The 27,682-nt window shown below is 41.1% G+C and overlaps 1 protein-coding gene across 1 annotated transcript in view; it reads left to right on the plus strand.

The window, feature by feature from the left end:
- Positions 1–27,682, plus strand: part of SLC35F1 (solute carrier family 35 member F1) — a 290,664-nt gene that overhangs the window by 172,466 nt on the left and 90,516 nt on the right. The window contains exon 2 of the mRNA XM_079780240.1: positions 2,703–2,878. Coding sequence (XP_079636366.1) covers positions 2,703–2,878 — 176 coding nt within the window. The remainder of the gene's footprint in view (positions 1–2,702; positions 2,879–27,682) is intronic.

The following is a 27,682-nucleotide window of genomic DNA, read 5'->3' on the forward strand; positions in this document are numbered from 1 at the left end:
CATGACGGGTAAAATCATAATTTGCACCTTCTATCAAATCATAGCAGCTGCTGAATGACATGGCCACTAATTAAAAGCAGAAATTGAATGCAGCAGATTTGCTGTTTTGTTTGGCTGAAGCAACAAGAATAGGCTTGTGTTGACCTTTTGCTGAAAGGCACACATTACATATATCTCGGTGGAAGAGTTTTCATCAGTCAGTCTGGCTGCCTTTTTGTCTTCATTTCCCCCAGAATATTTCTGGAAACCAGCCACTTAGACTTGGCCAGTGCTCTGTGCCCTCTGTGAGGGCAAAGTGTATGTGTTGGCTGCAGAATGACACCGATACTGCTCTGGTACTCTTCATTCAGCCAAAACTGGTCTTTCAAAGGCTGGAGAGGACTACAAATCATCTCCTCTCAGTCCTCATTCTTTCTACCCTCTATGCAACATATAATATTACAACTGTTCCCGCCATGCAAGTATCTGTGCCCTTGGTTTCCTTGACACCAAGAGCTATTCTGCTCTTTCCCGGAGCTTTCTAACCTCTTCTCACTCCAATGATGTGCCTTTCTTTCTCCCTTAGCCCCAATCTGGAGATTCCCCAGAGATTTTCTCTTGTCTTTCTTATTCTCTCTGCTGTTATCCCTTCCTTGGTGATATCCATTTCCAGGACCTTAGCCATCTCTTATGTGTATAACTTCCTATATCAACCTCCTGGTTGACCTTTCCATTCACCTTTAATCCCATAATTCTGACACTGCTGGACCATGTGGAAGATGATCTGGCAGCTCAAATTCAGTATACCAAAAACATTTATTATCTTCCTACTAAAACCAACTCCTTATTATGGTATTTAAATTTTTTTAATTTTTCAATTACAGTTGACATTTAATCATATTATACTAGAGGCCCGGAGCACGAATTCGTGCATGGCTGGGGTCCCTCGGCCTGGCTGGCAATCGGGGCCGATTGGGGCCTTCTTGCCCAGTCCTGATCCGGGCTGATCGGGGCCAATCGGGGAGAGGGACCTCAGGAAGTTGGCTGGCCACAGGAGGTTGGTTGTGTGAGCGCACTGACCACCAGGGGGCAGCTCCTGCATTGAGCCTCTACCCCCTGGTGGTCAGTGAGCATCATAGTGACCAGGCAACTGGTTGTTCGGTCCACCGGTTGTAACGGTCACTCAGGCATATAGATAGATAGATAGATAGATAGATAGATAGATAGATAGATAGATAGATTAGTTGTAGTGGTTAGTCATGGGGAGGTGTAAATATTTCTCTTTTCCACATCCAGCGCTGCTAGAGAGTGGTCCGGTTCCTGAGTAGGGGTGGCTGGGGATTGAGAAAATGAAATAAAAAGACAGACACAGAGATAGAAGTAAAAAGCTGGGGCTGGGTGGGACCACTGTCCTCTGAGATGGATAGGGACAGGAACAGTGACCCTGAGCCAATACAGTGTATTTATTTTATACAGCAAAAAACAGGAAGTTTTACTAAAAGTCAAGACAAAGGAGATTATTTGCATTCTTGGGTGGGTCCCGGTCATAGTCATTCCTAGTGCTTGACTGAATTTAAATAACAAAACCCACCCCCTGGCACCTGGGCTGAAGGTCAAGCTGACAACACGCCTGCCTTTTGGCAAAGCGTGTTTCCAGGACGTGGCTTTGCCAACACCACTGGATTCAGCTGACAATAATTAAAGAAATGCCCATGTGCCTTCCCAGGCGCTCTCTACAGGGAGGGACTGTGTAACACTGCGAATCCTCTACCTAATGCTTTTTTGTTGAGAAATCCTACTCCTTGCTTATTTTACAGAGCTGTTTCTATAAATAAACCAGGAAAGTCAGATGAGAGTGGGGAGGGCAGGAGCCTGTTTTGTATTTCCAGGGCTCTTCCTGTGTCAGGGCACAAAGGTTCATGTGAACATCAAGCCTTTGCAAAGTAGACCCTTTGACTTGCTCCTGATCCCGCTAGAGTGGCCTCCAGGGACACTGCCTAGGAAGAAGTCCCAGAAAATATCTACAGATCTTGAAATATTTCACTTCAAGTGACCACTTCGGTCATTGAATTTCCTTCATGAATAACAGTTGTAATGTGTAAGCAATTATAACCTAAGCAGAGGAGAGTGGCTAGAAGTGCTTACTAATGCTTTCTAAAGCCAACTGAGACCCCCAATCTGGGAGTGGAGAGGAGGTGGTCCTTCTGGATTTTCAGGGGTTTGTACAGCCTCTTCATTTCCGTGTTCCCGGATCCAAGATTTCTATCTGTAAAGAAAAGTCTCTGTTATTGGTATAAGAGCCTGATGGTAGGGTTGTATGATATCTCCTGGTTGGTGTTCAGATTCTCACTCAGGTTTCTGAACACTTTGTTAATTCTATGGTGGGCATCGGAATGGTGTTAACTTTCCCCTCAGGCTCTGGAGGGCAGTGGCTAGAAGCCAGGGTCATTTCAGAGATTTAGTCTCAATTCCCAGGTTTACCACTTCGCCACTTCCTAGTTATGCGACTGGGAGCAAATTCCTTAAACCCTCTAAGCGTTAGATTTTCCTCCTATAAAACCTCAGTAACAATTGCACCTTCCTCATAGCATTGCTGTAATGAATTAAAAGAAATACTATTTATTGCACTTAGGCCAATGAATAGCACAAATGCTCAATAAGTTTTAAATGTTGTTTAAGTGGACTTACTGCTGATCTTTGCTGTGTTTCTTTTTATTTTTCAGGGAGATGTTAATCTCTGTGGCTCTCGGCCAGGTGTTATCCCTCCTTATTTGTGGAATTGGCTTGACCAGCAAGTACTTGTCAGAAGATTTCCATGCCAACACACCAGTCTTCCAGAGTTTCCTCAATTACATTCTCCTCTTCTTGGTCTATACCACCACACTGGCTGTCAGACAAGGTAAGCATTCAAATACACCAGCAAGGTAGCCAAGTTTCTTTTACAAACATCTAGAAAAACGATGCGCCATGACCAAATAACTTTTGCACTTACAACATCATGTGATAATTCAAAACCCCGTATCTTACTTTTCTGTTTTACAGTCATACAGTAAATAAAGTGAGTAAATAAATCACAAAGAAGTATAAATTATGCGAATTCAGTGTGAAGTGGGAAATGCATGTATAGGCAGAAATGTACAGTTGCTTACTATGTGAATTTCTGGTAAAATTCCTCGTACCCCTTTGTGAATCTAAATAGAGTGCTTCTGTGGAACCTGGAATAAGCCATGTACAGCTGTCCTAAATAATGCTAGCCCTGAGAAATTCAAGGGAATTGCAGACAAATATATGTTCTTTGGGAAAGTGTCATGGGAAAGGTAAAAGTAGCAAACACAAAACAACTCTAATAATAGCAAAGTGGGGAAGAAAGAAAAGAAAACTACCACAAATGGCCAAGTAAGATGTTCTGTCTAAACTTAGAATAGCTAAAGCAATAAAGCAAGGCCTCTAAGAGCCAATGCAGGAAAAACATTTTAAGGGGCAATTGCAGTTTAAATCCTTAGGCTATATCTCTGGAGGGTATACCTCACAGCTTTATGATTAAAACACTGGATCTGCTGTATATATTTTTCTCTATGGCCCAGAAATAGCCAAGAATTTTTCCCCAATAGTAACTATTGGCTATAAAATGTGCATAGAAAAATAATCATTAATAACTTTGAAGGCAATTATATACCTTAATAATAAATAAGGATATATGAATAGTTGTATATATCAATTCTAATAGTTATACTTTTAAAAATATATTTTTTATTGATTTCAGAGAGAAAGGGAGAGGGAGAGAGAGATAGCAACATCAGTGATGAGAGAGAATCATTGATTGGCTGCCTCCTGCAACCTCTCCCCCTCCCGCCCCCAACTGGCGATGGAGCCTGCAACCTGGGCATGTGCCCTGACTGGGAATTGAACCATGACCTCCTGGTTTATGGGTCAACACTCAACCACTGAGCCATGCTGGTTGGGCTAATAGTCATACTTTTTCTTTTTTTAATTAGCTTTATTGTTGAAAGTATTACCGATGTCTCCTTCCCCCCCTCCCCCCCCCCATTGACTCCCTCCACCCCGTACCCCACCTCCACCAGGCTTTTATCACACTATTGTCTGTGTCCCTGGGTTATGCATATAAGTTCTTTGGTTAATCTCTTCCCACCCCCCACCCTGCCTTCCCTCTGAGATTTGTCAGTCTGTTCCATGCTTCTATGTCTCTAAAGTGAATATAATAGTCACACTTTTTAAAAACTTTTATAAGAACTGTATATTAGTATTTTATTTTTATATTTCCTTATTTAAATTACTGTCCAGAATAATATTGCTTAATTGTAATGATTTGGCCACTACTAGATTTTATCTTAGAGGGAGAATAGCAATGAACAAGTTGGGACTGAATTCTAGTTTAACTTTGGATTTGTTTAAAGTATTGAAGAAGCTAATTTCATTGACTTCTCAAAAATATGTGTTATTGGTGCTTGTTTCAGTTAGCTCAGTACAAGGAATATGGATAAGAATAATAAAATTAAACTTAACCTGATTTTGCAATACTTTAATATTACAAAAAAAATTCACATGAAAGTGGTAAATTTATTTTCTCTGTGGCATTGAGACCAAACATTCCAGATGATGAGATGGCGAATTGTAACTAGTCTTTGAGTTCTTGTTCGTCTTACTTTCTAGGGGTTCAGAAATTTAACAAAAACCTGTATCAGGACAAAAGTAAAATCAAGCCATTCTATGTAACAGTCACAAAAAGAGACAGAAAAGCTTAGAAAACTTAATGTAGCAAAATAATAATAATAATAATAATACCTTCTATTGAACCTTATAATGTACCAGGCACTATATATGTGAATTCCCTCTTTTATTCCTTCAATCAAAGGAAATACGTGTTATTATTCAAAAATTTATAAATGAGAAAACCAAGACTGCTCCAGCATCCGGAACCTGCTCCAAGCTATAGAACTAGGAAGTAGAGGCCCACCCTGCCCACTACTATGGGAGGCAAGAGGAGGAAAGAGAGATACTTTCCAGCAAAAGAAGGGTGTTTGCCTTGAATTTCAAAACTCTTAATTAAGAAACCAGCCCTTGGTGCAAGGCCTAGTGAGGCACAGCAATGAAATCAGGAGGATGTGGTCGAAGACCCGGGTGAGGTGGGCAGGGTGTGTAGGGAGAGGCACAAGTGGAAGGAGGCTGGGGGCTAGGAGCAGCAAGGAATCGGGGGACTCTTTGGAAAGAAGACTAAAGAGGGCCTGAGAAAATTCTGTCTACTCCAGTCAGTGATGAAGAAAATCAACTTCCAAAATGCTCTATCTGGAGATTTTTTCCTTTGCCTCATGTTATCACTAAATTTGCTGACATGTCTTTATTTGGGTGTTTGCTCATAATGTTTGTTTGTTTTAATCTTCATCTTTAGAAATCTTAATAGGCTGGCATTAAGCTGACATCTGGAAATCAGCATCGTAATTGCATTAATTTTGTGTGGGCTGCTTCGGCACTATGTTCTAGAAACATACTAATCTCTGGCACCTCAAGATTTGAGAGGGAATGAGGAACGGAGCAAAGAGAAGGGTGGGAGGTCTGGTGTGGACAGGGAGGTGCTCTCACAGCCAGTTTCCCCTCCTTGCCCACTGCTCCCTGACCACCCTCCACAGAGGGCTACAGGTTAAGACACGGGGGATGCCCATCTTCCCGCTTCTCCCAGCACAGCCACCCCACCCTGCTGGGCCACCACATTAATTTAAAATCACCTTAGGCCACATGACAGCAAGAACTTAGACTCTGGAACATATGTCTAACGAAATCTCATTTTCTAATTTTAATCGTACAATGTTTAAACAGTTATGATTGTTGTCTGTGAACACAATGTGATCAATGCAAGAAGCACTTCAAAGGTGTTAAGGGTGATGTGATTACAAAAGCCTTGTGGAAATTTGACCCCAAACTGTATTCTTTTTGTCAAGTTTGCATTGGACCAATGATCGAAGACTCTGAAGCAACACATTCCAGGAAAAGTTCTGGTGTAACTCCAGTTCAAACTGGAGTTTTGAACTTGTTCCTGATTATTCATTAGTCCCTGCAAAATATGAGTATATATATCTTGTTGAACAAATTTTAAATCTATTTTTCTCCTTAATTAGAGCTAGGTTTTTATTCCAGATGGTTCTAAAATGCAAAAAAATCTCGTGTTCATAACAAGCAACTTCAGTAATAACTTTTGTAGGGAAAAAAAGTACTTCAAAAAAGTAGTTCTATTAACATTGTCTCCACTTTGAGAATTTAGGTAGAATTTAGGTAGCTGTTGCTTCTTTGTATGCACAAAGTAGGTCTTCAGGAACTATAAAGAAAAACTCAGTACTCCTCCTGTGTGTCTTTCCTTTACTCTTATACTACTACTACTACTGCTACACTTATAACACTTCTGATACCAGATGTGTGGAGGTTTTCCCCACACCAAGCAATTCTGCAACACCAGCTGGGTGTCCCACAATTTAGCATAATTCTGACACTCTCTACCTGGAGAGAGTTAAGGGCTCAGTTCCACAAGACTGCCCCCTCACTCCAAATGCCAATTGCTTCTGACCAATGGGCTATATATAAATTGCAGCTTCCCAGGACCTCCTTCTTGGGCATGGTTAATTTCCTAGAGCCCCTCCAGAGGGAAAATAAACTGTGGACCAGTTTATCATGAAAGGGTATGATAAGGGTATAGATGAACACACAGATGGAGGAGATGAGTAGGGCAAGGTATGTGGGACAGGGTGTGGAGCTTCCATGCCCTGTCTGGATACACACTCTCCCAGCACCTCCACATGCTCACCAACCCCAAAGTTCTCTGAACCCTGTCCTTTCAGGATTTTATAAAGGCTTCATTACATAGGCATGATCGATCATTAGCTCTATTGCCAGGCCTCTCACCTCTCTGGGGAAGGGGGAAGTAGGGTTAATAATTCCAAACTTCTAATCATGGCTTGCAGTTTCTGGTGACCACCCTGCCCCACCCCACTCCCCAACCAGGAGACCACTAAGAGTGATACCTCATGAGAACAGAAGGCATTCCTAGCACCCTGGAAATTCCAAGGTATTTAGGAACCTGTGTCAGGTGCTCCCTGTGTTCTCATCACATAGGAAATTACAAGAATGTTGAGAATTCGGTATCAGAAACTGAAGGCAGAAAAAAATATATATATATATATCTAATATCCCACAGGAATATAACTAAGAAAGTCTAGTGAGAGTTTAAAAAACTAACGTATTTGCCCAGGAAATTCTCAAAAGAGGACTCTTTTTTCATGCCTACTTTTTTCTTAAAATTTCATGCAATTCCTCTAGCTGAAATTGGGAAGCAGAGAAACACAAATGCAAAGACTATAAATAAGAGGAAAGAAGAACAGGCTGGGTCCGACTGAAGCCCAACTTGTTCTTCCATTTGTGTTGTAAGAGAAAGAGATGAGACAGGCTTTTAAAAAAACAAAGGTGAAAATTGGATATATTTCTTATCAAGAAAAGAATATGTCATCAAACTGTTTGCCCAAGAGCTTTTTTTATCAACTGTTCCAAGAATCCTGCTGATTCTTGGAACTACTTTCAGCGCTTCTTAAATAATAAATACCCATGGTTCCTCTTTGGGCAATTTGTAACTTCTGAGTGTATATGAACCACAAAGATTTAGTCAGTAATTTCCTCCTCCTTTTCTTCTTCTGCCAGCTTTTCTCAGTTCTTGTTTCTCTAAATCCTTTTTATTTTCCCATCTACAATTTACTCAGTGATGGGGGAGGTAAGGATTGTGGGGAAAAAACAGGATGCCAAGGGAAAAACAAACAAAAAAACTTGTAATTCCTTGTTTTTTTTTCTGGTCATGGTGGTAAAAAAAGAAGGGGTGTGTGTGTGTCAGTAATGTAAACATGATAGAATGAGAAGTATCTGTTTCTTTTTATATGTAGACCCTGGAAATAAAATAAAATGTTGTCACCATTGACCATTAGTAGATATATTTCTGGTGACTGCTGTTCCTACAAGTTTTGCTTTTCATTGAAAGATATTTTTATAAACTCTTCCACTTTCAAATGAAAAACAAGCTTCTAGCTAAAAGCAATTTGATAAGAATTGAATGAATGTTGCTCTCTAACAAATTCTTGAAACATAGACATTATGATATTTATTGAGTCATTTTATATATTTCTTTGTATGATTGTGAAAATGAAACAACTCTCTAATAGTACTAATGGAGCACTTATAAAAATATCTCCATGTGTAATCCTGTTATTGTTTTTTCTAAAGAGAGTATTGAAAAGTAAATGCATGCCTTACTCTTCATGAGAAATAGTCTCATGTTGGTTACATTCCAGAAGACAGAAATCCTAAAGGTCTAGTTCAAATTTCAGTTCTAAGTGGGGAGGCTGAAGAAATGAGCTCAGGTATTTCAAGCATTCACACTCTCTCTCTCATCTCTCTTACTCACCATCTTCCTTTTCCCATTCATATACTCAAGTAGGGCAGTGAGAAATGAGAGAAATACATAAAAGTGACAGCCTTGTCTACACACAACAGATGGATGCAACTCATGGCCCAATGGTCCAGTTCCATAGCCCTCAGCATTTTAAACAAATGTTCCTCTCAGTATTTATCTCAAGAAAGTATTCCTCCTTTTGGTGGTGGCTGGAGAAGCATTAATCAGACGGTAATTGTTGCCTCTTCTAATGCAAGACAGGATTCCCATTTGTGCTCAGCAGACACACTACACTTTCCATATGTGTGTGTGTGTGTGTAAATTGATTTCAGAGAGGGAGGGAGAGAGAGATAGAAACATCAATGATGAGAGAGAATCATCAATCGGCTGCCTCCTGCACATCCCCACTGGCGATGGAGCCTACAACCCGCTCATGTGCCCCGACTGGGGATTGAACTGCGACCGCCAGGTTCATAGGTCGATGTCAACTGGTGAGCCATGCCAGCCCAGCTAACACACTGAACTTTCTGCATAAGAATATATAGGCTAAATTCTCAATTACCAATGTTGCAAGATTAAAATATCAATGTAATTAGAGAAATGTAGGATTTCATACAGAATAATATAGACCTCTCAGAGAGCCACACAGAGTCCTAGAAACCAGTACCTGGCATTTCAGTGTGCTGACTCTAGAGTCACCTGGAGCTCTCTCCTCCCAGTTCAGTTTATACTGCTCTCCCTGTGTGATCCTTTGCCCCTTTCCTTTTTTGGGATTTTCTTTGCCCATGCCCACAGAAGTGAAAATACAGGCCAGAGCAATGAAAAGACTTCAAGCAGGATCCAGGATTTTCTGAGCAGAAGCCCAAGTTCTGTTCACACACAGCTCAGTTTTCAATTTTCTGGATAACCTTGACTAAATCACTGAGAAGGGACTGTTAATGGATTGGCAGAATAGGAAGCATTTGGCAAATGTAAATGCTGAATTATAATTCTCTTGGGAGTCTCGGGGGGAATATTACTGTCACTTACTTAAGTCTAGTGAGGCAGTATCTGGAGCCTCTTAAAAAGCCTCCTTTGCCATAGCCAGTTTGGCTCAGTGGATAGAGCATCAGCCTGCAGACTGAAGGGTCCCGGGTTTGATTCCAGTCAAAGGCACGTACCTAGGTTGCAGGCTTCTGGCCCTGGTTGGGATGAGCAGGAGGCAGTCAATCAGTGTGTCTCTCTGTCTCCCTCTCCCTTTCACTCTCTCTAAAAATCAATGGAAAAAATATCCTCGGGTGAGGATTTAAAAAAAAAGTCTCCCTTATGGGAAATTACTCCATTTCTATTTCCTGTTGGGTTGCATTTATTTTTACTTCTTAAGTATGATTGGAGAGTTCATCCCTCACAGTATAGAAGGGTTGTATCTCAGGGGTTTCTAAGATGCATCCTTAGTAGACACTCCATCAGAATTATGCTTATGTTGTCAGGGAAAGGAGAAGAAAAGGGTCACGGCAGGTAGGGGTCTATATACAAACCATGTTGGGGAATTGGTAGAGAAAAATCACAAGAGAAAATTAGAATCCAGTTCTAGCAAAACTGCCTACCAGTGTATGGAGCAACTGGAACTCTCCTATGCTGTTGCTGGGGATGCAAACTTCTACCAACACTTTGGAAAGCAGCTTGGCAGTTTCTTATAAAGTTAAACAAACATTTACCATCATCAAACAAACATTCTTCCAAGAGAAATGAAAACATAATGTCCACATAAAGAGCTACAGTATATGCAAACATACATTGCAGCTTTATTCTCAATTGCCCCAAACTGTAAACAACCCAAATGCTCATCAACTTATGAAAAGATAAACAAATTGTGGTAAATTCATACCATGGAGCATACTCAGCCATCAAAAGGAATAAGCTATTGAAACATGGGTTCATCTAAAGAACATTCTGCTATATGCAAGAAGCCAGACATGCAAGCGTACACATTGCACAGTTCCATAATGCATAGTAACGTGATGTTCTGGAAAAGGCAAAACTATTAAGGTCAGGAAATAGATCAGTGGTTGCCAGAGCCTGGGGGTGGGAGGAGGAGATTGACCTCAAAGGGACACAATGGAGCTTTAGGGGTGATGGAAATGCTCTATAGATCTTGATTGTTGTAGCGGTTACATGACTATATACATTTGTAAAGTGCTCCAGACTTTATACTTAAAAGAGGTGAATTTTATTACATGTAAATTATGCTTTAAAGCACTTGACCAACAGGGGGAAAAAGAGGAAGAATTAATTGGCTATCTACTATCACTCCTTGTTTGCAGTGATGAAATAATGTATCCTTGGGCTCAGTTTCCGATATATAGCTAGTCCCTCAGTCACTTTCTGATAGTCAGAAGTCCCATCATTATTGTCATGTGCTTTTAGACCACAAGAATGAGTATAGTTTTCTCCCCAAAATGTACCTAATCCAAGGAACTTGCTAGAGGGACAGGAACTGTTATCGATCAAACTCATACTCCATTAAACATTGCAAAATTGTACACATCCCATATGTGTGCAGTGCTTACGGGTAAATCTGCACTAAATCAAGTCTCCCACAGTCATAATCAAACTTATAGTATCCAATAGCTTATGTCCTGTTTGTGCGAAAGTGGATGAATCTCAAATAAATTGATACCTTAACCAGAACCTTCAATATCACTTAGCACAATAAGTGACTTTTAGATTGAAAGAAAATGACATGAATTTGCACATCATCTTCTCTTAATGAATCTTCATGTAAACTTACAAGAGCACACACATACAGAGTGTACATCCCCATTCCCCATGCCATTTACTTTATTAATGGATGCCCCATTTCTTTTATTTCAAATGGCAGATAAGCTTGGAGGGAGGTATTGTCTCCCTGTTTTATCTGGAGTCCGTGTTGGCTCCTAATTCTGGAAATCTTTAAGCATTCAGCTCTCCATGCTGAGAGCTGGCATAGAGCAGGACTCATTACTGGCACGCTCCAGCGTTCATTTGGGAGCGTGAAGGGTGGTTACAAGATGATAACTGTATTGCCTGAAGGAGATAAGTCCCCTTCTGCCAAAATAGTGCTTTGTGTGTAATTAGTGTAAAAATTCCGAGGGATGGAGTTTATCCTTACAATCATCTTTTGCCTTAAAAAGAATTATAATGGAAGAACAAAGCAGTCCCTGCAGTGAATTGAATTGCTTTCTCTAAGTTTTCATTAAATCAAAGACTCAGCAGTTAGCCATCTTGCAGACACCATTGCAGTCTGCAGTGTGAGATTTGCTTCATTTTTTTCCTTCACACGATTAGAATTGCATTGTGATTCTCTCAGATCAGAATTCCCTGTCTATGCAATTTTGCACGTCTGCTTTCATTGGTTTCCATTTCTGAGATTTTTGAGGACCGGGAAGAGGATCATGTAACTCACCAAATTTAAATGTATTGCTTGCAAATGGTGCATTCTGGCTACAAGTTGGAGTGATTGGACTTCTTCAGTGATCTATGAGAGGCAAAGATAGAGGAAATGACTTCCAAATAAAAGAAAATGTGATCAGAATATATGTTTCTGACCATGTTTTACTATTTGACACTTCTTTCTAGGAAAGAGAATGAATATTACTTTCTTTTGCCTTCAACTGCCCAGTTAGTCATGTCTAATACAATTTCTATCTTTAGGAATCATATTTAGGAATTATGACTTAAATTCATGAAATTAAAAAATAATTTTAAAAAATTAGGTTCTAGACTTTTTCTGTTCCTCAATTCAATCAAAATTCCAGAGCCATTGAGCCATCCCGGGAAATTTCCGTAACTTGTCTGTGTTGTATTTCTTTATTCTGAAAGTCAGGATAATAATAACTGACTTAGAGCGTTTGTGTGGACTAAAGGAGGTGATGTATTTGGAAAATTCCTAGCACAGTGTCAGGCATATAGAAAGCATTCAATAACCACTGTGATCTGCCATCATCAGCTTTAGATTTGCCTAATAAATTCTGATTCTCCTCTCCAGCAATTTGGATTTTACACATGTAACCCTTAATGTGAATAAATTCTACCACAAGTACCCTGAAATTCATTAGCCATATTCCAGCATTTAAAGTTTTCTTAACTAGTCGCTGGATGTCAGAGCAGGCACTGATAAGATTCATAAAGGGAGGGGGGGGAGAGAGAGAGAGAGAGAGAGAGAGAGAGAGAGAGAGAGAGAGAGAAAGAAAGAGATTGATTTTAGGCCCATTTTTACCACTAAAGCATCCAATGTGAATAGGAACTCGCTGATGCAATTATCACACTAGCGCAGGACTAATTCTAGAATGTACTAGCCTACAGCCCCTCCCTCAGGGTGTAGAGTGAGGCTCCTTCTTCAGAAACCAAGCGAAGAGAAACAGTGGACAGTGGGCACCCAGAATCTGATCAGAAAGAGCCAGAGCCACCTTCTGTTTTCAGGCATCACTTCACTCAGATGGTCCAAACGATGAGAGGTTGGGACAGGAAAGGGAGGTGCCAAAGGAAAAGAGTTGACAGAACAATTCCCTAGGCTGGTGCTCGCCTCAGAAATGCATCTTTGTCCTAGAGCTCTGATCATGACTGTGAAATCTCAAGGCAGACTCGCTTCCCACCCTTCCTCTCCCCTTGTTTTTGTGCGTGTGTTTCCTCTCTCTGTTTCCTCTCTTCACCCCGGCCTTTTCCTGCTCAGACAGACAAAACTGATACCCAAATGGGAAGAGGTGGGAAGGAAAACATTCCCCAACCCTTTACTGAGCTAGGACTGTCATGACAAATTTAGACCTTGAGAGATGCTCTAGATTCAGTGAAAGCCATGCCTTCAGATAACCCCTCCAGTTGCTGTGCTTGGCTCAAGAGAAGGCTTGGTGCACAAGGTCACCAATTAACATCAAGTATGTTGCAAACTAAGCTTGACTACCCTTTCCCCTGAATGTTTTCTCTCTATAACACACACAGAATGCATCTGCGAACTGCAACCTACTCAGTACACTTCCAGAAAGCAAAGCAGGTCCAAAGCAGCTGGGAAAATCACATTCCATTTGGCCTGCTGACTGAGGCACGTGCCAACTGGAGAGGTCGAAGCAAAAGAAGTGTGGTCTGACGAAAGCCGGAGGGGAGTGGGGATGGCATTTCTGTCCCTCATAATTTTCATCAAGGAATTAGTTCTTGGGACAAGGGCCCTGGACACTTTAGAAGACTCTTTCATTATAATCATAGGAATTCTTCAGATGCATTCCCAGAAGGAGCGTTGGGTCCCTGTTTTATACCCCAAATCCCAGACCTCCATCAATTATTTGGAATAATCAATAAGCAGTCTGTCTGTTTTAAGGGCATTTCAATGGAAACCATAGTAAGAAATCTATAAGCAAAGATGGAGCTTTACTTAATAAACGATTGCATGGACAGGAATTATCCTTGGATGAGTTGATTAAAAGAATCTCGCTTCCATATTTTGACAGGGTAAGAATTTTTTTTCTATCTCAACATTGAAAAATAAAGTCAGCGTGGGGAGAGGGAAAAATTAAAAATAATCCAAGACCCAAAAGAACTGAAAAATGTCCTGAGAGAGCATAATAATTGGGTCTACACGGCCAGGGAAGTGGCTGCCAGCATGCCATCCTCCAGATGAGAAGAGGGGAAGGCCATGCTGTCACAGATCATGGAGCTCAGTGATCGTGATCCATTGTCACTGATCGTGGAACCACCATTCCGCAGGAAGGGCACTCTGCAGACAAACTCAATGGCCTTCTGGGGCCTCACCAAATTCAAAGCAGCAGGTTCTATACCTGCAAGCACATTTCAACTTTTGGCTCAGTGAATGTCATTCGTTGAGGTTGAAATTCCCAGCTGTGCTGTGTTAAGCTCAGGACCGTTATAGCACAGCTTTAAGCAAGCTATTGATTTTAAACTTTTTTTCAGACTAAAAGAAACTGAGTTGAATCACTCAGAAGCCAGCAAAGAATTCATCTTCTAAAAATAAAGGAACTTGGTAACTTCTTTTTAACAGAGAAATGTGTGGGCAGAGCTTATGTAAGTGGGATAAATATAGAAGTCTGTGCAATGTTAAAAATTGTAAGTTATTTACTAGATAGAAATTTAGTAGATCTCACCCCCTAGTTTCTGTTGTTTTGACATCAGATATACCTGACAGGAAAGACACTGTAAATGTGTTCCTATACTCAGAATGTCTCTTAACTGATGGAATCAACCTGGTGCACAAGCCAGGGATGCAACCCATTCCTAGCCTGAAGTTAATTAATTTTAGTTCTGTCCGTACTTTATACAGAACCTTCTAGAAGTCTCTGGCCTGATTGCATCTTATTCAAATTTTTATCTAAATTTAAGTTATCTTGCCTTACTCAATCACTCCTTTCTTTCCTTCATACATTATTTCATTCATTTAGTCAGCCAATATGTTTTGAGGGCCTTCTTCTATTAGGCACTGTACTACTACGTATAAAGGATACCTGATTAAGGAAAGATGATTTCCCTTCTCCCACCCCTCCTCAGCTTACAGACAAGGGGAAGAGAGTAACAAGTAAAAAGTACCTGTAATTTCAAGAGTACAGATCTGAGGGCTTTGCTTTCTCTTGTCTTCATCACATCTTCATTCCAAAAGAATTTACTTCTCCGTCCATCAGCCACCAACCCTCCCTTCCCCAATTATTAGTAGCAGAAGAATTCATTACAAGCGGTTAGAATCAATGCATTGCTGTTTCTTGGTCTTCCCCTTGGCCTTTCTTTGATCGTGCATATATTCTTTGCTCCAGACCCTAACTTTGTATTAAGAAGGGGGACAGCTGTTTCACCAGTCCCTGCACTAGCCCCACCAGTCTTCCTGGGAGAATACAGCACAGACATCACCCACCTTCTTTATTTAAACTTAGCTGTGGTGACTTCTTGGCTGATAGGCTTTTATGAGCTAGAGCAATTGACTATATTCGTGTTTATTAGTGACTTCCAATACCCTCAAAGGTCTCTTCTCCTTTTACAAGCAGTTACATAGGGATCACAGGTCTAGTCACTTTGCCTGACTTAAATGACCCCTGTATGTATTGGCAAATAGTTCTTTACTTGTCTGGCTTTATTCCTTTAAGAAGCCTTAACTCTTCTGGGATGTCCCTTTAGTACTTGTTACATGAACCTAAACTTTTCCCAAGTTTCTAATAAATCCCATAAAATATTAGAAACCACAATAATTTAATGTTATAAAGTGAAAAGTAACAACACAGTGGAGAATATCAGGGTTCCTAGGCTTTATCTCCATACCTGACAGAGGAGAAATACTGTCAGCCACTCACTGGGACCTTGAGCATTTGTGGAGGAGCAGGAAGAAAGAACAAAATATCAACCTCTTGCTTTTGACCAACTAGCTTAACTCATTTCTTAGCAGAATGCTCCATTCAGAAAATATTCAGCACCTCTCTTTCAAGGTATTCGGTTACCTTTTCATAGGATTCTAGAGGGGTCAATTAATTGTGCATTTAATAATCTGGGTCACAATGTGGACAATTTTCAATTGTCCCAATTAATTTTCATAAAGAAATACAGATAAATATCCAACTAAATGAAGCAATGATTATGGTTCATTTGATGAAACCATTATTGTATCTTATAATCTTACTAGAGGCCCGGTGCACGAAATTCGTGCACGGGGTATGTGTGTCCCTCAGCCCAGCCTGCATCCTCTCCAATCGGAGACTCCTTGAGGGATGTCCGACTACTGGTTTAGGCCCAATCCCGGTAGGATAGGCCCGAACTGGGATCGGGCCTAAACGGGCAGTCGGACATCCCTCTCACAATCCAGGACTGCGGGCTCCCAACTGCTCACCTGCTTGCCTTCCTGATTGCCCCTACCCTCTTCTGCCTGCCAGCATGATCACCCCATAACCACTCCCCTGCCAGCCTGATTGATGCCTAACTGCTCCTCTGCCAGCCAGTTTGCCCCTAACTGCCCTCCCCTGCAGGCTTGGTCCCCCCCAACTGCTCTTCCCTGCAGGCCTGGCTCCCGTCCCCCCCCCCCCAACTGCCCTTCCCTGCAGGCCCGGTCGCCCCCAACTTTCCTTCTCTGCCGGCCTGGTCACCCCTAACTGCCCTCCCCTGCAGGCTTGATCGCCCCCAACTGCCCTCCCTTGCAAGCCTGGTCCCTCCCAACTGCCCTCCCTTGCAGGCCTGGTCCCTCCAAACTGCCTTCCCCTGCTGGCCATCTTGTGGTGGCCATCTTGTGTCCACAGGGGGGCAGCCATCTTTGACCATATGGGGGCAGCCATCTTGTGTTGGAGTGATGGTCAATTTGCATATTACTCTTTTATTAGATAGGATATTGAAATCAGGATTTTAAAAAAGAGTTGTAGGAGGAATTGGTTAAGAAAATATGAATATTTTCCATATCCATTGAAATCAATGGGTAATTCTTGGCTTCATCCTGTGAACCAAAATAAGGTCTTTTAATAAGAATTCCAAGAAGCTCAAAACCAAGATACTAGAATGTTGCTATTTCTGATTTCTAATTAACCAGTCTACTTGTGTAAAAGAGCCCAAAGATGTAATAGTCTAAGTTTTGTTCTCTGAGAAGGGTGTCTTAAAGTGCAAGCCAAGTTGTCTTGGATTTCAGAGTGGGAAACATTGATCCTAATATAACAAATAAACTTAATATTTTAGGTACTAGTTTTATAAGAAATAACTTTGATTGATACTGTGCTCTACATACAGCATTATTGCTAAACTCAAAGACTTCTATTAACCTCTTAATGTAGAATTTATAATTAAAATCAACTCAATTTAGTTGAAAGTTAAAATAAATTGAAAGGCCTTAATAATAAATCTTCTGGTTAAAGATCTTTGTTAGACTGCTTCTAAATCTGATGTCTACTTTATAAAACTGCTAAATACTAAGGAAAAAAACATGAAAAACCAAAAAACTCAGAAGCAATATTTGAGGTAACAATGTTATAACCATTTTTAAGATTTATTTTTTTAAATTACACAAATAATGCATGGTTATAACAGAGATTATGCTTTCCACCCACCACATAAATCCCACTCTCTTCTTCAAAGGAAATCTTTGCTAATTTTTGTTATTCATCTTTTGCAGACTTTTTATGCATATGCATTCACAAACATTACAATGTGTTATTCATGCAAGTGCTAGGAAAAATACATACTGGTATTGTTCTAAAACTTGTTTGTTTTTTTTCTAATAATATATTCTGAAAAATGTTTCATCTCAGTACATGTGCATTTACTTTATAGTTTTAATTGCTATCGTAGTATCAATAAACTCACAATGAGTGGTCCTACAGGTTGTTTCCAATTTTGGATTATTCCATTTATTTTACAAGAAACATCTTTACACATATGTTAGTGATGAAATGGCACCAGAATGTTACTGGACCTCAGTTCAGCAACCTAAGTACTTGAGTTCAGCAAAGAAAAAATTCAGAGCCAAAGAATTCAAATTATAAGAGAAAAATTATTTAGAAAGTCACAAAGGTAGAAAAGGTGAGCCAGCTGGGCTGTGTGGGCTCAGGAACCCAGTTACAGGGGCAAAATAAAGGCCCTTGGAACTTAAGAAAAAGAAAGACAGAGAGAGAGAGAGAGAGAGAGAGAGAGAGAGAGAGAGAGAGAGCTGTGCTGAGTCTTGAGAGTTTTTATTTGGAGATCTAAGGGGAGGATCTCAATAGAATATTCATCAACTTTCCAGGTGTGTCATTCCAGAGTCATAGTCTCTACTAATTGGTCAGGGCAGCATATCATTAGTCATTGCAGCTGGTTCTCATGTCGGCCTTGGTGTCCTCTTGCTGCTTTTCTGAATGGACCTGGAGCTGAAACACAACTGAGGCCTAGATGTTATCTCTAGGGCTTAATGCTTAAGGGAGTGGTCATGCAAGAGAGTCACATAGGCTATTCTCTGCCCTCCTTGTTCCTCCTCTAAGGGGGGCTGCTACATGACTATGATATGAAAGGTCAGGAGATCTAAACTGTATGACCAGTGACAGGCTAGGACAAAGATCACCCTGCGAGTGAGGTCCCACCCTACAATTGTCTGTTGCTAGGCACCCTCAGCTTTCCACCCTGCTAACTTCTGTACCTGGCCCATTATTCCTACACTGCTCATGCCTGTCCAACTGCCTACTACAGATATACCTTTCAATACATGTGAGAGTATCTTGTAGTTTAGATTTCTAAAAACTTAAATGCTGAGTCAAGGGGCATTTTCAATATTGATTAATATCTCTAAATGGCTCTTCCCCAAGAGGTATTACCAATTCAAAAGCCTACTAACCATAGAGAATATCTATTTCCCCACTTATTTCTGAACATTGGATATTATCAGTAATTTTTTGTTGATCTGAAAGTTAAAAAATATCTTATTGTTTTAAATTTTATTTCCTTAATTACCAGTGAAATGAGCATTCTTTCCTATTTATTGGCAAGATGAAGTAACGTTTAAATCCTAAAATAAAAATGTGAAATGATAATGATCCCTCCCACTATCTGTTCTTATAAGAGTAAGTCCCAGTGGACTCTTTTCCTTCTTTCTTTCACTCACTCACTTGTGTTCATCTCCACATGAATTAGTACAAAGAAGGGAAAACAAATGAGCTCTGTTATACCTTCTCCTGGAAGAATGTCACTGCCAGAACATCGTATTAATGCTGTAGAAATTGATATCATCCATAAATCTTTTATAGCAGTACTAGAGGCCTGGTGCACAGATTTGTGCACTGGTGGGGTCTCTCAGCCTGGCCTGTGCCTCTAGCAATCTGGGATCCCTCAGGGGATGGCAGAGAGCCGATTTTGGCCCGATCCCTGCAGGCCAGGCCGAGGGACCTCAGTGCACTGGGCCTCTAGTATGTATATAAGATCTTTGGTTAATCTCTTCCCACCCTCCCCTCTCCCCCCTTCTCCCAGAGATTCATCAGTCTGTTCCATGTTTCCATGTGTGTGCGTCGAGCGTCTACCCCCTGGTGGTCATTGCTCATCATAGCTACTGGCTGGTCAGCCAGTCGGCCAGTTGCTTAGGCTTTTATGTACATAGATAATTAGTAGGGTTATTAATGCTACCCAGGCCTAGCTTTCTTTACTGCTGTAAACACAGTTTGTGATCACATAAATGTCATCAGTAATAGTCCTTTAGGGCATCGAGTATACCAAAGCACTTGAGTCATTTTAGCTGGGGTTTAATCAGAATCTTCTCATTAAAAAAAATACGTTTGCTTAGAAAGCAGAGTATGAGGGATAACCCTTGGGTATTTTCCAATATTTAAACTTTGGATTCCAGGGAAGGTTTACTGGTTTGGATGTGCCTGGGAAGAATGGATAGACAAGAAATAGAACAATTTTAGCCAGCATCAGTGCAGAATTACGCCTATCAGCCAAAGATATCCTGCCTATTTCAGCAACTCAGTGTCATTTACATATGCTTTTCTTCCCTTTTGTGGCATTTTTATTAATGTTTAGTGAGTTTCTGAAGTGAGTTTAGTATACTGTATTTGCTTCTTATCTGTTGTTCAAAAAGTAATGAATGTGACACAAAAGGAGGTCCCAGGGTTCCTAAATCAGTATAAATTAGCAACATGGTTTAGATGACTGGTGTGGGAGTCAGGACAGTAAAGTTATGTTCAAGGATGATATGGTTATGTTCCTTCCTAATACAGGTCAACTTAATATCACCGTGACTCAGATTTCCTGGCTGATAAAAATGGGGATGAGTATCAAATAAAAATTGTTTATTCACATATATTGATTATGGTTATATTATGTGCTCAGAGATGGTATCATTACAATGTTAATCTCTTTGATAGGTGAAAGGCCATATTCAATTGTATAGAACCTTTATAGGGTCAGCTATTAATTTACTTAAGCCATAGCTCTGAATAAAATCAGTCTATTCCAGAATGAGTAAGACTTTCTGAAGTAACAGTGAAAAGTCAATTTGCTCAGCATGGATGGAAATTGACAAAAAAGAAGAGCACAACTAAATAAGGGAGAAAGAAATAGTGCACCGTGATTTGGTTTTATGACCACGGTATGCACCATGTCAAGTACCAACCAAAGAAGGAAAAGAAAGGAAAAGAGAATATACAATACAGCTACATCATTTTTAGCCTTGAAACTACTGTGCTAGTATAGGTCATTTTATAGAGAAAGAGACTGAGGCTTAGAGAAATTAATTATCAGAATTATATAGTGGCTTCTGTTTAGGATATAGTCACATCACTCTCACTCTAACAATAAAAACATATAAAATCATAGTTTTTCTGAGCCCATCATAAAGCTAAGGAAGAAATGTAAATGTATGAAATCCATAAAATTCCCTCTGCAAGAGAGAAAAGATTCAGAGCTTCTTTCATCCCTTGCAGAGTGACAGGAGAAGGAATCCACAAAGAGAGAAATAAGAAAAACCAGGGGGAACAATTTAGGTTTTAATGGCCACATGTGAGCTCCTGTGTCAGATTCTAATTCTAAAGGACCCCAGCCACAGAGCAGGTCTCCATACACCTGCAAACTAGGCCCCATGAGTCTTTGCCTTGTGCTGGGCATGCAGGTTAAGTGCTGCCTTTAAAGCCTTTCCCCACCGCCCTTTGCTTCCTTGCTTCCTGTCTCACCCTGGTAAACGTCCTTTGGTTGCAGTACTGGGGCGGGTGGGTGTTGAATTATCCTTTGCTCACTTTTGTAAAGTGTGGATGTTCTACTACAATAGTAACTTTCCCAACTTTGCAACTCAAGCATCACCCCAAAGCGGAAAGCCACAGCTCATCAGCTCCCCATCACTGCTCCCTTGGCTATCTACACTACTAACTTTCAGCAGCTCCTACGACTTGGTGATTTGGATGTTTGACCTTTCTGTGAAGGATGCCAACTGTCCCCTCATCTTCCCTCTTTCCGCACCAGAATGTCCCACTTCTCTGCCTCCTCCAGCTGTCTCTCATCAGAGGGCCTTGCTGTTTGCCCGTGTGTGTGTGTGTGTGTGTGTGTGTGTGTGTGTGTGTGTGTGTGTAGGTTCAGCTTTGGACCTTGTGTTTCTACAGCTTCTTTTTAAAAAGCTTTTCCTGTCCTTGTACTTTGGTATTTAATTCAGCAGACCATCTCATTTACATGATTTATTTTTAGTGCTGTTTTTTAACATTTAAAGTGAATTTTAGCATATTTTACCTTTCTCGTTTGCTTTTAAACAGGGAATCCCAAATAGTTTAAGGAGAATTCTATGAAGAAAAACAGATGCCTTTTTAATTCCACTATAACCTAAACATAGAGAAAATTCACCGAGCCTCTGTGAAGACCCTCTTCAAACCCTAGTCAACTAAGAGACAGGACCTATAAAGAAACCCAGACAATCACAGACAGACTGAAGATTTATGCCAAAGATTTCTCCTTTATCTTGTTCCCAGGATTTTTCAGTACCTTGTGAGTAGATTTGTGCTCTAAAAACCCAGGTCTGTGATTGACACATAATCAGATTCACCCATGGTGGTTCTGCAACTCTGTCTCTTAAAACTAAGCTTGGATAATAACAAAATCATTTTGAACATTCTCCTTAAGAATGTTCTTATGGAGAGCCATAATAAAAAGGCTATGTCCACATTACCAAACATTTTAATGAAGACTTTTTAATGCAGAATATACAAGACTAAATGCATTCCTTTCTTTCTGGATAGAGATTCAACTGATTTTTCCCGTTGGTTAAATTCATATGTCCGCCTCCCATAGCTGTGGACTAAGCTGGCTGGAAGCAGGCTTATTTCAGAGGTTTCGAGACAGGGGCATGGCTTGGCTTTTCCTCTAAATATAGGTTTGGTGGTCAGGACCCTAACCAGCTCCCGTTCAATATCCTGTTATACATAACTAGAGGCCTGTTGCATGATATTCGTGCAAGAATAGCCCTTCCTTCCCCTGGCTTTACTCCCAGCCGCCCAGGAGCCGGCAGGTCCCTGCTTCTGCTCAGAGCACCGCTCCTGTAGCTCCCTCCGCCACCCCCCTTCCCCTCATAGCAGGTGTCCCTCCCGGCAGCTCTGCGCCTGCATATGCAAATTAACCTCCATTTTTGTTGGATTAATTTGCATACTCACTCTGATTGGCTGTGGGCATAGCGGAGTGATGGTTAATTTGCATGTTTCTCTTTTATTAGGTAAGATTATTAACCAGCCTTTTTAGGGGTTGAAGAGGTAGTTTATTATTGAAATATTTGAATTGGCTGATTTCAATAATTCTATATCCTATGAATAAAGCGTTCCTCTACTTTCCATTCTTTATTTAGTGTATTTTGCCAAGATGAGCCCCTGAATCATTTTATGTGTCTGGAATCCAGACCATGAGTATATTCCAGAATGATCACATTAGAATTCTAGCTGTATGATGTTTATCAAAGATGCACATAAACTGAAAAGATTAAAAAAATATTTAAAGTAAAACAATGAAAAAAAAAGATAACTGGAAAAACACTAAACAAAAAGAGAGCTATTGTGGCTATGTTTTATTTTAAAAAAAACTTTGATAAAAATATTCCTTAATGATAAGGAGGCTCACTACCTTTTGATTTAAAGGTTTAATTTAAAAAAAAAAAGAAAATAATCTTAAGCTTGCAAATGCTAGTAAAATAAATCAAAATAGATTTTAAAAATTGACCTATTGGAGTGGGATATTTTTAAGGCAACTCTAAAAAATTAATAGACCAAGAAATATTGTAAAGTATATTTGCTAATTTTACTTATTTAAAGAAGCAACTTTTGACTTGGAGAATTCTTTCTATGTCTTTGATTTCATTATTTTCTTCATTTATCCTGCATTATCTCCTTCTTTATTCTTTCTTTGGGTTTAATAAATTCAATAGCATACAGAATAAACCCAAGACAATAAACCCAAGCATGAAAGAGCAATTTGAAAACAACGAAGTGGTAAATGGATGTGGGTGAAAATTCCATATTATTCATTGTTATTAAATGACATTGTTGTTTTCATATGTATATATGAACTATGTACAAAGACATTTATGACATAATTATACTTTTATAAACTTATCAAAGGCCTATATTGTAAAATAACCTTGATAGTACTTTTTCATGACCAAATTTAATTCTTAAAGACTATTATAGTAAAACTTAGATAATGCTCATGATTCTTTTGTTCAAGAGAACTCCTGATGCCTATTAATTTTGAACAATGCTCACCTGGGAGGATTTCTCTTTGGTCTGACTCTAGAACTTGAAATATCTCTCTCAGAATCTATTTAAAAGTAAGAGAAACTCTGAGGCTTTGAATGCTATAGTCTATCATGGCAACTCCAGATGTCTTGCAAAGGTACTAGCAATAAAGGTCTTTATGTTCTTACGCTTACCAGCTGGCTTTGGAACCCATGTCAGATAGCAAATGATTGGAAGGCACATGTACTAGTATCTGTATTTTATGGCCACAATTTTTAAAAAAATATATTTTTATTGATTTCAGAGAGGAAGGGAGAGGGAGAGAGAGATAGAAACATCAATGATGTGCTGATACCGGTTTGGCTCAGTGGATAGAGCATCGGTCTGTGGACTGAAAGGTCCCAGGTTCGATTCCGGTCAAGGGCATGTACCTTGGTTTGCGGGCACATCCCCAGTGGGAGGTGTGCAGGAGGCAGCTGATCGATGTTTCTCTCTCATCGATGTTTCTAACTCTCTATCCCTTCCTCTCTGTAAAAAAATCAATAAAATATATTTTTAAAAAAAGAAAAAAAGAGAGAGAAACATCAATGATGAGAGAGAATCATCGATCGGCTGCCTCCTACAAGCCCCCTACTGGGGATCGAGCCCGCAACCTGGGCATGTGCCCTGACAGGGAATTGAACCCTGACCTCCTGGTTCATAGGTCGATGCTTAAGCAAGGAGCCACACTGGCTGAGCTATGGCCATTCTTGGGGTACAGCTGTATTCTTTCAGCTGCCTACAGACCCTTCTGCCTAGATGCACTGGTGATGGCATCAGCAAGAGGCAGAGCCGGAATCCTTGATGCTCTGAACCCCGTGATTATTTCTTCTTTCCTTTTCCTTTTTCTAGTCTAAGAGGAATTTCTTTCTTGCTTGGATCAGTAAATAGTGCTATTTTGTCCTTTGGTTATTCAAGACTGTCTATACTGGAAAATTCTTCTTCCATTAACCTCTTCTGCAAATTACTCCTTAGGTTTGATGCCTTGAAAAATGAAAGCCAGAAAGATTTGCAAAGTAATTCCACCTTGGTCCTGACACATTTCCCCTGAGGCAACAAAACAGAAAGTTGGAAACCAGTTTGAATTAGTGGAAAGAATAGGGAAAAATACAGGGAGAGCAAAAGGAATCTCAAAACAGTATCTAACCACAAAAGTCAAGAGGAAATGAAAATCAAATAATGTGAGCAGCTCTCTCCTCCACACAGTGACTTCGATGTAGATGTGCCTGGAAGCATTTCTAGACCAGTGAAGGGCCCCCCTGTCCAGCTTCAGGTTGTACCTGGATTATTCTTTTTGTCGTAATGATTTGTTAGAATTGTTTAACATAGAAGTGACAAATTGGCAGACTATAGGCCACTTATGGACTGTAAATGGTGCTGTGTTTGGCCCACACAATGTTTAGGAAAATTTGAATTTATTGGAAACATTTAAAAAGCTAGAACATTTCACATAAAAATATGGATTTTTAGCTTCTATTGAAAATTACTTCTGGCAATAGTAAGTCTGCCTGGCTGATGGCAACAGTCCCGGGAAGTGAGATGTGGTTTGCCCCTGGACAAGATGAACACCCGCCAGTTGGCCACAATGGCTAACTGGTACTCATTGCATAGGCACTTGAGTTTGTGAGCCCTGGTCTAAGTTTGCACATTTTAAATTTTGTGAGATCAAGGATTGCATCTCTCTTATTTATTAGAGTGAACATGGTGTCTGGTACATATTAGGAGTAAGTACATATGGCTAGAATGAATAGATTAAAATCCCCCTATGCCAAAAAATAAACCCACAACATTTTATTTTTACTCAGCTTTGCTTTGTTCCCTCCCCAAAAAAAGGGTTTGACATATTTACATGACAGCTTTATTCTGCCTCTTATCTGCAGTGTACAAAATCAAGCAGCATACGTGTTGTGTTTTGTTTTTTAAGCAGCATACGTTTTATCCTCAGTGTTCTCATGCTAGAGGACATACATAGAGGATGAAGTCACATGGCTTCTATGGCTGCCATGAGTCACCCTGTCCGGAGTAACAGCTGCTTTCTGTACACACACCACCATCACCATCACCACCACCATCACCACCACCACCACCACCACCACCACCATCACCACCGCCACCGCCACTGCCACCTTCACCACCACCACCACTGCTGCCAGCATCACCATCACCACAGCCACTGCCACTATCACCACAACCATCACCATCACTACCACCACCACCACAACCACTGCCACCATCACCATCACTGCCACCTCCACTGCCACCACCACCTCCACCTCCACTGCCACCACCAAAACCATCACCATCACCTCCACAACCATCACCACAACCACCACCATCACCACCTCCATCACCATCAACACCATTACCATCACCACCTCCACCACCACCACAGCAACCACCATCCCCACCATCACCATCACCATCCCCACCATCCCCACCACCATCATCAACATCCCCACCATCACCATCACCATCACCATCACCGCCACCACCACCATTACCATCACCACTACCACCACCACCACCATTGCCATCACCTCCACCACCACCACCATCACCACCACCACCATCACCACCACCACCACCACCATCACCATCACCTCCATCACCATCACCTCCACAACCATCACCACCATCACTACCACCACCACAGCCACTGCCATCACCACCACCACCATCACCACCTCCATCACCACCATTACCATCACCACCACCATCACCACCACCACCATCACCACCACCTCTATCACCATCACCACCACCATCACCACCTCCACCACCACCACAGCAACCACCATCCCCACCATAACCATCACCATCCCCACCATCACCATCACTATCACCATCACCGTCACCACCATCACCACCTCCATCACCACCATCATCACCACCATCACCACCACCTCCATCTCCATTACCACCACCATCACCACCTCCACCATCACCACAGCCACTGTCGCCACTACCATCACCACTATTACCACCACCACCACCACCACCACCACCACCTCTATCACCATCACCCCCACCACCACCATCACTACCTCCACCACCACTACAGCCACCACCATCCCCACTATCTCTATCACCATCCCCACCATCACCACCATCACCATCACTACCTTCTCCTCCATCACCATCACCACCATCACTACCACCTCCATCACCACCACCATCACCATCACCACCATCACCACCACCACCACCACCACCACTGTGATGCTCCAGCACAGCCAAGGGTGAACCTGAGTGGGGGTGGTGAAGGATTAGAAAAGACAGACAAGAGAATGAAAGCTGGGTCTCGGTGGGACGCTGCTTCTCTGATGGAGAGACAGCAACAGCGCCGCGGACTACAAGCCGTGTCTTTATTTTATAGCCGGATTCCACGAGGCAAAGGAAGGGCGTGATCAAGATGTTTACAACATTCTCGTGGGTTTTGATCCTACTCAATTACATGCACCTGAAATCTATCAAGCCCACATAACTCAGGCATGTGGGGCCATGTGTTCGGACCATAGGTTCAAGCTTACAACTATAGCTGTTGGCTGTAATTGTGCTGGGAGGGCTCTGCCCTCCAAGCTGGGACTTGCATGTGGCCATGAGAGGACTGTGCCCTCTCATCAGTCCAAGGCTTGAACCTGTCCAAACACTGTAGCCACTCTCCACACACCACCATCACTGCCACCACCACCACCACCACCACCAACACCACACACCCTGGCTACATCTGTAGTTACCTTCAATGCATGTTTAATGTCAGTCTCCCCATCTGAATGTGAGCTCCAGGAGAGGAGAAAGAAGTTATTATTCCATTGTACCCCCAAGCCTAGCACAGAAAAGCTGTTATTTAAATTCCAGATGTTTCCCAGGAGCTCAGTTCCAGGCCATCAAAATATACTTTCCTTCAGCCTCCTTTATCTCACCCAGTGCCCAAAGCTGCTTTGCAGAATTCTTTATTCCTGTGGTATCATCTAAATCACCATGTTTTTTCCCCTCTTCTCTGTCTCCAGTTTTCTCTTTTTTAACTATTCCTAAGACAAAATTTACTGTGAAAAAGACTGCTGGTTTTCAAATAATATAT

The sequence above is a fragment of the Cnephaeus nilssonii genome, assembly GCF_951640355.1.
Source record: "Cnephaeus nilssonii genome assembly, chromosome: 9".
Classification (NCBI taxonomy): Eukaryota; Metazoa; Chordata; class Mammalia; order Chiroptera; family Vespertilionidae; genus Cnephaeus; species Cnephaeus nilssonii.